General features: G+C 40.8%; 1 protein-coding gene across 1 annotated transcript in view; it reads left to right on the top strand.

Annotated features, from left to right (window-relative positions):
* Positions 1-11,732, top strand: part of MMP24 (matrix metallopeptidase 24) — a 197,507-nt gene extending 185,775 nt beyond the window's left edge. The window contains exons 7-9 of the mRNA XM_073683668.1: positions 7,942-8,080; positions 8,963-9,229; positions 10,470-11,732. Coding sequence (XP_073539769.1) covers positions 7,942-8,080; positions 8,963-9,229; positions 10,470-10,807 — 744 coding nt within the window. The 3' untranslated portion in view covers positions 10,808-11,732. The remainder of the gene's footprint in view (positions 1-7,941; positions 8,081-8,962; positions 9,230-10,469) is intronic.
* The last annotated feature ends 4,187 nt before the right edge of the window (positions 11,733-15,919 follow it).

Raw genomic sequence — 15,919 nt, 5'->3', positions numbered from 1 at the left:
TTTTTAGGCAAGACTGTGAGTGAGCCGATTCCCTTGGCTGAGAAGCAACCCCACACATGAATGGTTTCAGGATGCTTTACAGTTGGCATGAGACAAGACTGGTTGTAGCGCTCACCTCTTCTTCTCCGAATAAGCTGTTTTCCAGATGTCCCAAACAATCGAAAAGGGGATTCATCAGAGAAAATGACTTTGCCCCAGTCCTCAGCAGTCCACTCCCTGTACCTTTTGCAGAATACCAGTCGGTCCCTGATGTTTTTTCTGGAGAGAAGTGGCTTCTTTGCTGCCCTCCTTGAAACCAGCCCTTGCTCAAAGAGTCTCCGCCTCACAGTGCGTGCAGAAGCACGCACACCAGCCTGCTGCCATTCCTGAGCAAGCTCGGCACTGCTGGTAGTCCGATCCCGCAGCTGAAACAGTTTTAAGATACGGTCCTGGCGCTTGCTGGTCTTTCTTGGGCGCCCTGGAGCCTTTTTGACAACAATCGAAGCTCTCTCCTTGAAGTTCTTGATGATGCGATAGATTGTTGACTGAGGTGCAATCTTTGTAGCTGCGATACTCTTCCCTGTTAGGCCATTTTTGTGCAGTGCAATGATGGCTGCACGTGTTTCTTTAGAGATAACCATGGTTAACTGAAGAGAAACAATGATACCAAGAACCAGCCTCCTTTTAAAGTGTCCAGTGATGTCATTCTTACTTAATCATGACTGATTGATCCGTTAACACAGGTGTGGGTGTTGATGAGGACAGGGCTGGCGATCAATCACTAAAACGATGTTAGCTGCTCCTTTTAAGGCAGGACTGCAATGATGTTGAAATGTGTTTTGGGGGTTAAAGTTCATTTTCTGGGCAAATATTGACTTTGCAAGTACAGTAATTGCTGTTAAGCTGATCACTCTTTGACATTCAGGAGTATATGCAAATTGCCATTACAAAAAATGAAGCAGTAAACTTTGGAAAAATTACTATTTGTCTCATTCTCAATACTTTTGGCCATGACTGTATATGGCAACTGTGCCATGAAAAGTAAGCAGTGTAGCATACACTGCATCTGCCAAGATGCACCCTGTTATATTCTGAAATGTGGGTGTAGAGAGATCTGATAAATCAGTCCTATGCCGGCTCTCATGCACACAACTGGAGCGCAGGTGGTAAAGGTTGATAAAATGCGCCAACATAACCACCCTGTACCTCCATCAGGAGCCTCTGTTGCAGATTCTGTCACAATTGATGGAAAAATAACTGTGCATAGGAAGTTTTATCCCCTACTAAAACAACAGACACCATAATGAAAACCCACGGACCCAACTATAAGTCAATGGGGTCCATGTGGCAGACTCAACACTGCGCCACGGTTTCTGTTTTTTACAAAACCAAGATGCAGATATGAACAGAGGATTGCATTTTGGGGGTTGGACATAAAATACTTATCTAAGTTGTTAATGCAGTTAATGCAATTCATGAAAAAGATTCCCAAATGCACTTGTTGTTCTCAGTTTTTCACTTACAGTATATACGCTAAGGGTTCATTCAGAAGTTAGTTTTTCTCATACGACTGCTATCAGTTTTTTTCACGGATAGCACACCTACAGTAAGTATGATATTCTATGGGGCTGTTCACATGTCTGATTTTTTTCCTCAGGCCAAGTGGTCCTTTTAAAAAACGTACACATGTCCGATTTTGATCCGAGGGTCAGATCAAAATTGGCAATAGAAGTCTATGTGTCCGTGAAAAAATCGGATTTCACTGGGATGACATCCAAGTGCAGTCTGATTTTCACATAGTGTCAGAAAGGAGATGATGGACAAACTTTTTTTTTTCTCCACATACAAGAAAAATTGATGACACTTGGACCACACTCTGATCAAAATAATCAGTCCATTTGGAGAATACTGTCGTCTGAATGAGCCGTAACTGAAAGTATTAAAGGCGGATTAACATATTAGCCTGCTACATTGTATGGTGCAGCAGCTTTTACAATGGCACTGAAGCTTGGGGCTCACATGGGGAATGAGGAACAATTAGTAGATTGAGAATTCATACTCCATCAAATGCATTTTCTCAGCAGAAAATGGAAAGGAAAACACTATTTTTTACCACTAGGTGGAATCTCAAAGCTCCATGCTATATGTGTGACTGAATGCATATACTATGTTCTCCATGTACAGTCATGGCCAAAAGTATTGAGAATGAGACAAATAGTAATTTTTCCAAAGTTTACTGCTTCATTTTTTGTAATGGCAATTTGCATATATTCCTGAATGTCAAAGAGTGATCAGCTTAACAGCAATTACTGTACTTGCAAAGTCAATATTTGCCCAGAAAATGAACTTTAACCCACAAAACACATTTCAACATCATTGCAGTCCTGCCTTAAAAGGAGCAGCTAACATCGTTTTAGTGATTGATCCGTTAACACAGGTGTGGGTGTTGATGAGGACAGGGCTGGTGATCAATCAGTCATGATTAAGTAAGAATGACATCACTGGACACTTTAAAAGGAGGCTGGTTCTTGGTATCATTGTTTCTCTTCAGTTAACCATGGTTATCTCTAAAGAAACACGTGCAGCCATCATTGCACTGCACAAAAATGGCCTAACAGGGAAGAGTATCACAGCTACAAAGATTGCACCTCAGTCAACAATCTATCGCATCATCAAGAACTTCAAGGAGAGAGCTTCCATTGTTGTCAAAAAGGCTCCAGGGCGCCCAAGAAAGACCAGCAAGCGCCAGGACCGTATCTTAAAACTGTTTCAGCTGCGGGATCGGACTACCAGCAGTGCCGAGCTTGCTCAGGAATGGCAGCAGGCTGGTGTGCGTGCTTCTGCACGCACTGTGAGGCGGAGACTCTTTGAGCAAAGGCTGGTTTCAAGGAGGGCAGCAAAGAAGCCACTTCTCTCCAGAAAAAACATCAGGGACCGACTGGTATTCTGCAAAAGGTACAGGGAGTGGACTGCTGAGGACTGGGGCAAAGTCATTTTCTCTGATGAATCCCCTTTTCGATTGTTTGGGACATCTGGAAAACAGCTTATTCGGAGAAGAAGAGGTGAGCGCTACCACCAGTCTTGTCTCATGCCAACTGTAAAACATCCTGAAACCATTCATGTGTGGGGTTGCTTCTCAGCCAAGGGAATCGGCTCACTCACAGTCTTGCCTAAAAACACAGCCATGAATAAAGAATGGTACCAGAATGTCCTCCAAGAGCAACTTCTCCCAACCGTCCAAGAGCAGTTTGGCGCCCAACAATGCCTTTTCCAGCATGATGGAGCACCTTGCCATAAAGCAAAGGTGATAACTAAATGGCTCATGGAACAAAACATAGAGATTTTGGGTCCATGGCCTGGAAACTCCCCAGATCTTAATCCCATTGAGAACTTGTGGTCAATCATCAAAAGACGGGTGGACAAACAAAAACCAACAAATTCTGGCAAAATGCAAGCATTGATTATGCAAGAATGGACTGCTATCAGTCAGGATTTGGTCCAAAAGTTGATTGAGAGCATGCCAGGGAGAATTACAGAGGTCTTGAAGAAGAAGGGGCAACACTGCAAATACTGACTTGCTGCATTAACTCATTCTAACTGTCAATATAACCTATTGGTACTCATAATATGATTGCAATTATATTTCTGTATGTGATATAAACATCAGACAAACACTAATAAAAACCAGAGGCCAGCAGATCATGTGAAAATATAATTTTGGTGTCATTCTCAAAACTTTTGGCCATGACTGTACATCAGTATTAGTAATTCCGGGTGATTCTGTATTGATAGGGTCTGGTAATTGTATTGTAGCTATGTAATGCATTCTTAAAGGGGTTGTCCGAACAGTGAATTTATCGTCATCCGGGATGGCCTTCTCAGGGGTTCGGCTAATCTCTGCTTTACTGAGAGACGTGACAAGCCTGCAAGAGACCATTCTTTGTTGGCCCGTCACTTCTCTTTAAAGGGGGACTGATTTGTCAGTGTGCATTGAAAATAATGTGTGTTGAGCAGGGGGCACATACGTGAGAATCGTCAACCAGTGAATGCTCAATATAGCAGAGACTAGCCCAGCCCCTGAAAAGGATGGCCCTGATGACAGCCTATTCAAATTTGTGATGCAACTGGGGTAGTAATGGCAGTGCTAGCCCCCAATGCACAGTGGGGAAAAAAGTATTTAGTGAGCCACCAATTGTGCAAGTTCTCCCACTTAAAAAGATGAGAGAGGCCTGTAATTGACATCATAGGTAGACCTCAACTATGAGAGACAAAATGAGAAAACAAATCCTGAAAATCACATTGTCTGATTTGGAAAGAAATTTTTTATCAAATTTTGGTGGAAAATAAGTATTTGGTCAATTACAAAACTTCATCTCATTACTTTGTTATATATCCTTTGTTGGCAATGACAGAGGTCAAACGTTTTCTGTAAGTCTTCACAAGGTTGGCACACACTGTTGCTGGTATGTTGGCCCACTCTTCCATGCAGATCTCCTCTAGAGCAGTGATGTTTTGGGGCTGTCGCTGGGCAACACCGACTTTCAACTCCCTCCAAAGGTTTTCTATAGGGAGCTGAAAGTCGGTGTTGCCCAGCGACAGCCCCAAAACATCACTGCTCTAGAGGAGATCTGCATGGAAGAGTGGGCCAACATACCAGCAACAGTGTGTGCCAACCTTGTGAAGACTTACAGAAAACGTTTGACCTCTGTCATTGCCAACAAAGGATATATAACAAAGTAATGAGATGAAGTTTTGTAATTGACCAAATACTTATTTTCCACCAAAATTTTAAAAAAAATTCTTTCCAAGTCAGACAATGTGATTTTCAGGATTTGTTTTCTCATTTAGTCTCTCATAGTTGAGGTCTACCTATGATGTCAATTACAGGCCTCTCTCATCTTTTTAAGTGGGAGAACTTGCACAATTGGTGGCTCACTAAATACTTTTTTGTGAGGCTCAAATAGAAGGTCATCAGAAGTAAGAAAAAAACACAGATAGGAAGTTATAGAGGGAACAGTAGCAAATGTTTAATTAAAATACATTAGAAAATGTGTTAGTTTTTTAAATTAGTACAGCAAAACCAAAGATATGAGCCGGAGCATAAGTGGGCATACATGCAACGTATAAGAGTATGTTCACACTGTGGCCACTTAACAGACAAAACCTAAGATAGAAACAAAATGAGCATATACTCTGCTGTAAGTAAGTAAATAAGTAGTAATAGTACACATAAATAATATAGGGTAATTAGTAAACACTGGTTTTGATTAAAAAAAAGCATAAAAGCCATCCCACCGCGACATAATGTACCCCAAACGGGACGGTCCTATCCTGTCTCTAGTATTAAAACCTCACCTTGTGTCAGACTACCTCAATGTAAATGGGGGTAGAGCAGGACCAGGGTTCGACTGGTCAGTCATCTGCCCATGGGAAGCTATATAAATGAAATGCCCAGCTCTAAAAAGGGAGCCACACCCCTGTTTGTACAAAGTACCGATTAGGGTACACCTTGTTGCGGTATTTATATGCACTATTACTATTTATTTACTTACAACGGGGTATATGCTCATTTTGTTTCAATCTTAGTTTTTTTAGATTAATAGTTACAGATTAATATTAAATTCACTTTTAGGTTTCAGACAACCCCTTTAACAATCGTATATATATACAGTACAGACCAAAAGTTTGGACACACCTTCTCATTTAAAGATTTTTCTGTATTTTCATGACTTTGAAAATTGTACATTCACACTGAAGGCATCAAAACTATGAATTAACACATGTGGAATTATATACTTAACAAAAAAGTGTGAAACAGCTGAAAATATGTCTTATATTCTAGATTCTTCAAAGTAGCCACCTTTTGCTTTGATGACTGCTTTGCACACTCTTGGCATTCTCTTGATGAGCTTCAAGAGGTAGTCACCTGAAATGGTTTTCACTTCACAGGTGTGCCCTGTCAGGTTTAATAAGTGGGATTTCTTGCCTTATAAATGGGGTTGGGACCATCAGTTGTGTTGTGCAGAAGTCTGGTGGATACACAGCTGATAGTCCTACTGAATAGACTGTTAGAATTTGTATTATGGCAAGAAAAAAGCAGCTAAGTAAAGAAAAACGAGTGGCCATCATTACTTTAAGAAATGAAGGTCAGTCAGTCCAAAAAATTGGGCAAACTTTGAATGTGTACCCAAGTGCAGTTGCAAAAACCACAAAGCGCTACAAAGAAACTGGCTCACATGAGGACCGCACCAGGAAAGGAAGACCAAGAGTCACCTCTGCTTCTGAGGATAAGTTTATCCGAGTCACCAGCCTCAGAAATCGCAGGTTAACAGCAGCTCAGATTAGAGACTAGGTCAATGCCACACAGAGTTCTAGCAGCAGACACATCTCTACAACAACTGTTAAGAGGAGACTTTGTGCAGCAGGCCTTCATGGTAAAATAGCTGCTAGGAAACCACTGCTAAGGACAGGCAACAAGCAGAAGAGACTTGTTTGGGCTAAAGAACACAAGGAATGGACATTAGACCAGTGGAAATCTGTGCTTTGATCTGATGAGTCCAAATTTGAGATATTTGGTTCCAACCACCGTGTCTTTGTGCGACGCAGAAAAGGTGAACGGATGGACTCTACATGCCTGGTTCCCACCGTGAAGCATGGAGGAGGAGGTGTGATGGTGTGGGGGTGCTTTGCTGGTGACACTGTTGGGGATTTATTCAAAATTGAAGGCATACTGAACCAGCATGGCTACCACAGCATCTTACAGCGGCATGCTATTCCATCCAGTTTGCGTTTAGTTGGACCATCATTTATTTTTCAATAGGACAATGACCCCAAACACACCTCCAGGCTGTGTAAGGGCTATTTGACCAAGAAGGAGAGTGATGGGGTGCTACGCCAGATGACCTGGCCTCCACAGTCACCAGACCTGAACCCAATCCAGATGGTTTGGGGTGAGCTGGACCGCAGAGTGAAGGCAAAAGGGCCAACAAGTGCTAAGCATCTCTGGGAACTCCTTCAAGATTGTTGGAAGACCATTTCCGGTGACTACCTCTTGATGCTCATCAAGAGAATGCCAAGAGTGTGCAAAGCAGTCATCAAAGCAAAAGGTGGCTACTTTGAAGAACCTAGAATATAAGACATGTTTTCAGCTGTTTCACACTTTTTTGTTAAGTATATAATTCCACATGTGTTAATTCATAGTTTTGATGCCTTCAGTGTGAATGTACAATTTTCAAAGTCATGAAAATACAGAAAAATCTTTAAATGAGAAGGTGTGTCCAAACTTTTGGTCTGTACTGTACATACATATAACCACATTGTATATTTGTCTTGGATATTTTAAGGCTATTCTTCCATTTCTTTCCATTTTAATTAAACCCATAAGGGGTTGTTTATCCATGTTTGTGCCAATAACATCCTACTCTCCAGTCACCACGGGATATCTTACTCATTTATTCATACAGTATCCATCAGATTTCTGAAATATAGTGAAATCATTACAGAATTATACATAGGACTCTATGCAAATAATAAGCCTAATTTGTAAGAAATGCACAAAACATCCATTTTGCTGAGCTATGCTGTAACAAGTAAGCATTGCTATGGACAATAGCGACACATTAAGGCCACTGCTCCACTATCAGTATTCAGTCAGTATTTTTTCTCTGGAGTGGGAGCCAAAACCAGGAGTGGGTGATAAATACAGAATTGGTGACTTGTTTCTATTATACCTTTTCTCTGATTGTTCCTCACCTGGTTTTGGCTCCCACAACTGAGAAAATATACTGACCGAATACTGATAGTGGGGCCGTGGCCTTATATTCATCATCTGACTTGTCAAATAGACTGGTGAGAAGCTGTCAGAGATAGAAGTCACAGACCGTTGCCCGGTGTTCGATTATCGAGGCTTTGTAAGGAATTGGTAATATGTTAATATACGCATCTCTTGCCTTTCATATACAGGATCGATGGTTTTGGCGGCTTCGGAATAACAAAGTACAGGAAGGATATCCAATGCAAATAGAACAATTCTGGAAAGGACTCCCGCCTAAAATAGATGCCGCTTACGAGAGATCAGATGGGAAATTTGTCTTTTTTAAAGGTACTTTCTGCATGTCATCCAAAACCTGCAAAACATGTATATTTAAATAAAGATATAGTATAATTATAAAATAGTGAAGGTGGATCATGACTACCCTTTGACCCCATCCACCATAACTGTCAATCTGGAAGAGCCACGACTAGTGACTTCTATTCTATGGATAGGCTATGTGGATTAAAAGTCATCCTCTGCATTATGTATTATTCTTCTGTCTGCCTAGCCCTTAAAGGGTTATTCCCAAAGTATTAAGTTATCCCTTATCTGTAGGATAAGGAATAGCTTATTGAGCACTCAGAGTCTGACTATGGGAACCCCATGAAAACATCAGAACAGGGTTCTGAAGACCATATCTTGAATAGAGCAGAGGTATACATGTTCAACCTCCGCTCCATTTATTGTCTTTGAGCGCAGCACTCCTGAAGTCCCATAGACAATAGATTGAAGCCCTTGTATGTGCATCTTTGCTCCATTCAAGATGGGGCTCTTTAGCACCCTGTTCTTGGGTTCCAGTGCCGCAATCTCAGAATCACAAGGGGTTCCAGTGGCCAGATCACCAGCGATCTGTTAGTTATCCTCTATTCTATACATAGAAGCAGGGATAATTTGGGAATAACCTTTTAAAGCAGTTGTTCTGTAAATAATTATATTTGTCAAATTTAGGTCTGACCTCTCTTGAGAATTATAGTAATGGAGACTCTTCAATGTAGATAGTTCGTTCCAATGGATTTGAACGTGAAGAGACACCAAGAGGTTCTCAATTTTGGTCTTCAACCATGAATAAAGAGTTGCCCAGAGACAACTGCATCTTTATATTTTTTTCCACAAACGTAACATATCAGTTAGGTCATGAAATAATATTTTTTTTTTCCTCTCCCAATATAGGAGACAAATACTGGGTTTTCAAAGAAGTCACGGCAGAACCGGGGTATCCACACAGTTTGGTGGAGTTGGGAAGTTGTCTCCCACGGGAAGGTATTGACACTGCTTTGAGATGGGAGCCAGTTGGCAAAACTTACTTCTTCAAAGGGGACAGATATTGGAGATACAATGAAGAGAAGAGGACAGCTGATCCGGGTTACCCTAAATCAATAACTGTTTGGAAAGGAATCCCAGAAGCACCTCAAGGAGCCTTTGTGAGCAAAGAAGGGAGTAAGTATTGCAGTATAACTACACACAACAAGACCTCAACAGAGTACTGAGAAGAATCAATATGAGAAATAGATATAAAAGCTAATTGTGCATTTGTCAACTAGGAGAAAGGGTGAAAGACTACACAGGACATATAGTTTATGAGTATTGTATATACATGAGATAGAGTTTCCCATATCCCACTCTACAGTAACAAACAGGCTGATATGTGTATGTAAATATGTGCCTTTCAAACAGTGCACTGAGGTGGGAACATTGTCCTCCCAAATACACCTAACTCATAAACTGTTCACTAAAACAAAGGGGTAGAAGCCCTCAGTCGAGGGTTGGTCTAATCCAAGACTAAACATGGGATTAAAGGGGCTGTCAAGTTTAAACAAGTTTGCACTTATCCAAAGCATAGGTGATAACTTGATGATTGGTGGGTGTTGGACCACTGGGACCTGCACAGATTGGCAAATTTCGTAATCTTTATCCCTGATGGGGTACTTTTATCCCCCTTATGGAAGGGTGTGGCAGGTGTGGCAATGTCCTGGGGCTGTCAGAAAACGCCGAGTGCAGCTATCTCTAGCCTCATAGAGAATGAATGGAGCAGAGGTCAGGCATATTCACTACCACACCAGCCTAAGGTCACGTTCACACATTCAGTATATTGCATCAATATTTGTAAGCCAAAACCAGGAGTGGATGATAAATACAGAAGTGGTGACGTGTTTCTATTATACTTTTCCTCTGATTGTTCCACTCCTGGTTTTATCTTGCAAACACTGATGTAAACTACTGACCAAATACTGAACGTGTGAACGTGGCCTAACAGGTATAAAACTTCCCTGTTTTGCTGATTGGTGCAGGTTCCAGTGGTTCGACCCCCACCGATTAACAAATTATCACCTATTCTATAGCTAGGTGATAACTCGTCTTTACCCGACAACCCCTTCATGAAGAAGTCTATGGAGTCCATTTTCAGTCACTGAAGAGAGCAAATTGTGTCTGTCCCTTTGTTTTACGATTTCTGGGGGTCTCAGCACCTGGACCCCGACTGATCTTTAACATATCAAAAAAATGGTGAAAGTGCTTTTCCGCTGTTAGGTATACACGTGCCGGTACAGGATGCATGTAAGCACGACCTGTCTATTGACTCCCTCCATGTGATGCAAGCAGGCAAGTGAAAATAAAAACTATTCTGCTACTGCCTGTATTGTCCTTTCCTTAAATAATACTCCATGTTTGTCTTTCACAGCTTATACTTATTTCTATAAAGGAAAGGAATACTGGAAATTTGATAATCAGAAGCTGTCTGTCGAATTGGGTTACCCAAGGTCGATTGTAAAAGACTGGATGGGCTGCAACCAAAAAGACGTGGACAACAGCAAGGACCGACACCTACCGCACGATGATGTGGATATTATGGTGACAATAAATGATGTGCCAAGCACCGTAAACGCTATAGCAGTGGTCATCCCTTGTATATTGTCCCTGTGCATCTTGGTCTTGGTATATACTATTTTCCAATTTAAAAACAAAGGTGTACAACAAAACGTTACCTACTACAAACGGCCAGTACAAGAATGGGTATGACAGGATCTGGAACACTTTTGTTTTCTTTAGTTTATCTGAGGGCTAACAGGATGCTGGGATCCAAAGTCCAATGGTCAGACTGGAAACAGACGATGGCGGTCCCAGTTTTACAAGCAAGGGAAGACCTTACGGTATACAGAGATGGCCTTACACAATGGAGCCTCTTTCATTCTTACTGCCTCATACTTGTATCTTTTCTAGTGTGCCATTTTCTCGGGTTCACGTTGTGAACACTGAGTAACTTGCTTGGAATTTTCTTCAGAAAAAAACCCCAACAAAAACAAAAAAAGAATATGACTGTAGCTGAGAACTTGTCTCGGAAACCAGCTTTCTTCATTGAAGTCAGATACTTTCAGACTTGTTTCTTAAATCAATTTGAGCAGAAAGAGATCAAGCACACAAAGGCAAAGAAGGTCTTTAAAGAACATCTGTTCCTCCGTATGGCTTGCCACTAAAATACACAAAGAGGAACTCACTGGTTTTTTTTTTTTTTTTTTTTTTTTTGTTCAATCCCTGCTGGTCAGAATTATTATTACATAAAGTTGTTACATATAGATTATTGAATTTGGCATTCTTTGCCTGCAATCATGAATAGTTGTTACGGTGCAAAAGGAAGATTTCCTTGGTTTGCTGTCTTGTGTCGAGCCAAGGATGGAGTTTAAAAACGTGTTCACCCGATGACAATATTTGGTAAATGTTGTACTCATGTAGAAACCTAAACAGAAAAATGAAATAAAACAAAAAAAAATATATAAAAATGGTTTTGCTGAATGTCAAAGTATAAGAGAATGGATAAGTAACTAGTACGAATACATTTAAATCCCATAACTACTCATACTGGAAAACTGTAATATGTTATTATAATGATTTATTTCTTAATTTATTGATTTGATTTTTTAATTGCCTGAGTTTGAATAATAAACTCTATGCTCTCTAGGCCTTTCATTTCTTTAAAAATGTGGTCGTTATTTCACTAACATTTGCTTACGTACATTTTTCTACAAAAATAGACACACAGGTACAGGGGTAAAACAATATTTAAAGGGTTACTGTACTTTCAAGTTACTTTTCAGAATGAACTGTCATGTGTGTATACATGAGAAATAACACTAATTTTGTCTATTATATAATCTATATCCCACATTTTCACCAGTTTTCCCTTTTGCAGCCTCTATTTCTAATTTGCAGTCCACTCTGAGCTGGTGGGAAGAGACTTGCTGTTTCAATGTCTCCCATGCACAGCACAGCTCACAGATATGGACTCCTGCTGTCTATTCCTTTTTTTTAGCACAGAGACATAAGCAGCAGCAGCATGGAGGAAATTACACCGTAGTAGTTGTCAGTGTAGATGTGAATTCAGCACTGTAATGTGATAAAAGACTCAGCACGATCTTTCAGTATCTACCTCTGCCTGTTTCCTCGCTGTGCTCCTCACTCATCTTCCTACCTCCCCTCTCCAAAAAGTATACTGAGCTGTGTCATTTGTCACCACAGAGTGGATGATGAGTTTAGGAGGTAGGACTAGAGGGTAAAGTGACTAGTGGCAAGACTAGTTGGTAAAGATATATTATTTATTTATTTTACTCACTTATATAGTGCCATTAATTTCACAGCGCTTTACGGACACCATCATTACTGTCCCCATTGGGGCTCACAATCTACATTCCCTATCAGTATGTCTTTGGAGTATGGGAGGAAACCAGAGAACCCGGAGGAAACCCACGCAAACACGGGGAGAGCATACAAACTCCTTACAGAAATATTTTTTTTTAAATATTCACCTCTACTATCGATATATGCAAAGTTTATTGAAAGTACAGTTCCCAATTAAGCATTTTCTCAATATAATAAACTTTATACTTTTGCAAACTCATTTTCCCTATCTGAATCCCATATATCAAGACCAGCGTTGTCCAAGTCAGTCTTGATGAGGGGGCGTGGTGGAGTCAAAGTGGTCTGATTCATTAAGAGGTGCGTCTCGACACAAATCTTACTCCAGTCAGAAACCAGAATAAAATTTGTGTAGTAAGATATGCTACGGCTGATCATGAGTTAGAAGAGTGGGTGTCGCCTCGCCCTGTCCCAACCCAGGTCTGCCCATTTTGGAGGAGCTGATCAAAACAGGCGAAAGTAGTAACATTTTTGCTCAAAGTTGAACTGCGCAAAATTTTTTAGACTTTTCAAACCAGATTTCTGGCATAAACAGTTTGCTGAATCGGGGCTTATTCATATATTAAAACATTAAACATTTCTATTTGTGTACATACAGGGATTTTAGATCTGTATGTACATTTGATTCTTTTATGTAAAATTATTTTTGTAAAAATCCAATGAAACAATAATAGAGCATTTTGGTAGAAAACTGAAGGAAACTATGAAAATGTATCACAACCTGCTGCAAAATGCTTTAAGAAAACAAATGAAATACAAGAAAGGTTGGATAGGTTATGTAAAGTGTGACCGTGAATGTTCACCTTCTTCATAGTGGTTATAGTTCTATGTTTCTGATGCAGAGCTCCAAATTTCTGGCATATATTTAAAGGGAACCTGTCACTAGTTTCTAGAGCACTTTATGACTTAGTTTTCTAAACATGCCTACGTCTAAACTTTCTGATTTATCAGTTTGGTCCCAATTCATCGAAGCTTTTACCCCAAAAAAGTAGTGTATAAGCTTTGAAAAGTCACAAAATTTAGGCCCAGCTCGGCATTGTGCCAAAATGTTGCAACTTTTGGCATTTTCACTCCAGTTTCTCCCAGTTCCGCAAAAATGGGCAGAGCTGGGACGAGACAGGAGACAGTGGGGGTGTGAGACCACATGTAGTCTAATTCATGACGAGCCGTGGCGTTCCCTACTCCTGAAATATCACTCTCTCATTGACTGGCGTCTTTGTCTTTTGACTGGAGTGAGATTTCTGGCATGGCAGACGGAGGCGTACATCACTCGTCAGATGCTCCTGACTCATGAAGAGGCGGCCAACTCTGCATGAATCAGCAGCGTTTGACTCAGCCATGCCCCCTCATCAAGACCGGTGAGAAAACCGCTGGTCTTGATGAATCAGGGCCTTTATCTAAAAGGGAGATATAAAATATAATGCGCAATGTATGTAAATTACAAATACATTGGAGATGAGACTGCATGCGCAGTGTACAAATGAAGCTGAGACGTGTTCACTTGGCTTCAATTCACATGCGCCATATGATCATCTTAGGACTCTAAATACTAACAGTGAGTGCCATGTTTTAGCTTTTTTTTAGACAAATTGCTTAAACAGTTTTTAGAGGAGCAAGTTTAGATTGCTAAAACTTAGCAGTGTAATGACATGATGGTGGTTTATGGTATCGGCACACGTTAAAGGGGTTGTCCTGTCCTAATCGATAAGTCTGCAGTCACTCTGGCTGATTACAGACTAATGAATCACCCCAGCGCATGCACTGTGCACTGCAAGGATTCACCGGTTTGAGTCGGGACCAGAGGGTATGTATGCGTTATACATTCTCCCGGCCAGTGGGCGTGGCCTTGCTCCATACACATGGAGTGTGGCCACGCCCTGACTAGTGACGCGGCTGTCCGGTGGACGTGGCCGACTAGAGAGCGCTGCCTCGCTCCAAACAAGTGCATGGAGTGAGGCTGTGCCCACTGGCCGGTAGCATGTATAATGCATACATACCCTCCGGTGCCGGCTCAGAAACGAAGCGAATTCCCACAGTGCCGGCCGGACAACCCCTTCAAGTATTTGGTGCAGAAATTTCTGCATCTCTTGGCAGGATAATGCAGTTCCAAAAACACAAGTTTTTGTCTAATTTTTTACTTGTGGTTTTGGTGTAGATTTTTCCCCACTCATTAGTATGGTGTAGCAAAAAAACGCTGAAAGAATTATCATGCTGCAGGTTTAAATCTGCACCAAATCTGCAAGTCTTAAATAAGCAATGTGTGCATGAGACTTCAGGATTCTCATTCACTTTGCTGGCATTAGAAAAACCTTCAGATTTTGTGCCAAATCTGCACTGAAAACACGCAGCAAAAACGCAACGTGTGCACGCAGCCTTAGTGTCTTAAAATCTAGTGGTGACATTTTTAACTCAATGGCCTTGATTCATTAAGACCAGCAATTTTCTCCTCGGTTTTGAGGAGGGCATTAAGGAGTCAGAAGATCCTGATTCATTAAGAGGTGCATGCCTCTTAATGACTCTAGGAGCGTCAGACAAGTGGTGTGCGCCTATGTGCATTATAGCAGAAATCCAACTCCAGTCTCTGACCGAAGTAAGATTTTTGGCGTAAGGAATGCCACAGATCCTCATGAATTAGATGATCTGTGGCAACATGCCCCTGCTGCATCCCCATAGCGCCCCATCGCCATCCATTTTTGCAGAGGCAGGAGAAACTAGCGTAAAAACACAAAAAGTTACAACATTTTTGCACAATTTAAATTTTGCAACTTTTCAAAGCAATTTACCCCAAAAATCTTGCAAAATTGTTTTGATAAATCGGGGCCTATGTCTATGTGGGGGATTTGTAGTTGAATAACAGCATATAGCAGTGAAAACTTTTTTTTCCTTTTCAAGGGTGGACATTTCCTTACTTGTTTGCTCCTACTGACATATAAATCGTAAGAGTGCAATCTGATAAAAAATTGGATTGCACTTGGACCAATGTTATTCAATAAGGCAGTGCAAATCTGGTCACAGTGATGGTATCATGGTTTTATGTCTGTCTTTTTTTTTTTTACTCCAAAGCATCAAAAATATGTAGTCGTAATATGTGACTAGGTCTGCCTATCACTTGTCATATCACTTTCATCAGGAAAATGGAAAGGGGTATTTCCATCTCAGACATTAATGGAATTTCGGCAAATTTCAGAACACCCATAAAATTCACTATAGAGAACAGTGCAATCGCTTTTACTGCTGCACTCATGACTGTACAAGATGGGCCCTGTCCTCCAGATAGATGTTTTTTATGTTATTCTTTTATATGACATTCATCTTATGGGTAATGGTACACTTTTATAGCTTGGGTCGTTACGGATGTGGCAATAACAAATGTGCACTATTTTTGTTTTCTTTAAGTTTATGCACAAAACAGCATTTTTAGTATAAAAACATTTTTTTTAC

This window comes from Phyllobates terribilis, unplaced genomic scaffold (assembly GCF_046119375.1).
Source record: "Phyllobates terribilis strain yellow unplaced genomic scaffold, ASM4611937v1 Scaffold_5__5_contigs__length_657084704, whole genome shotgun sequence".
Lineage (NCBI taxonomy): Eukaryota > Metazoa > Chordata > Amphibia > Anura > Dendrobatidae > Phyllobates > Phyllobates terribilis.
Note: the sequence above shows the minus strand (reverse complement) of the source record. Positions and strands in the feature narration are given on the sequence as shown.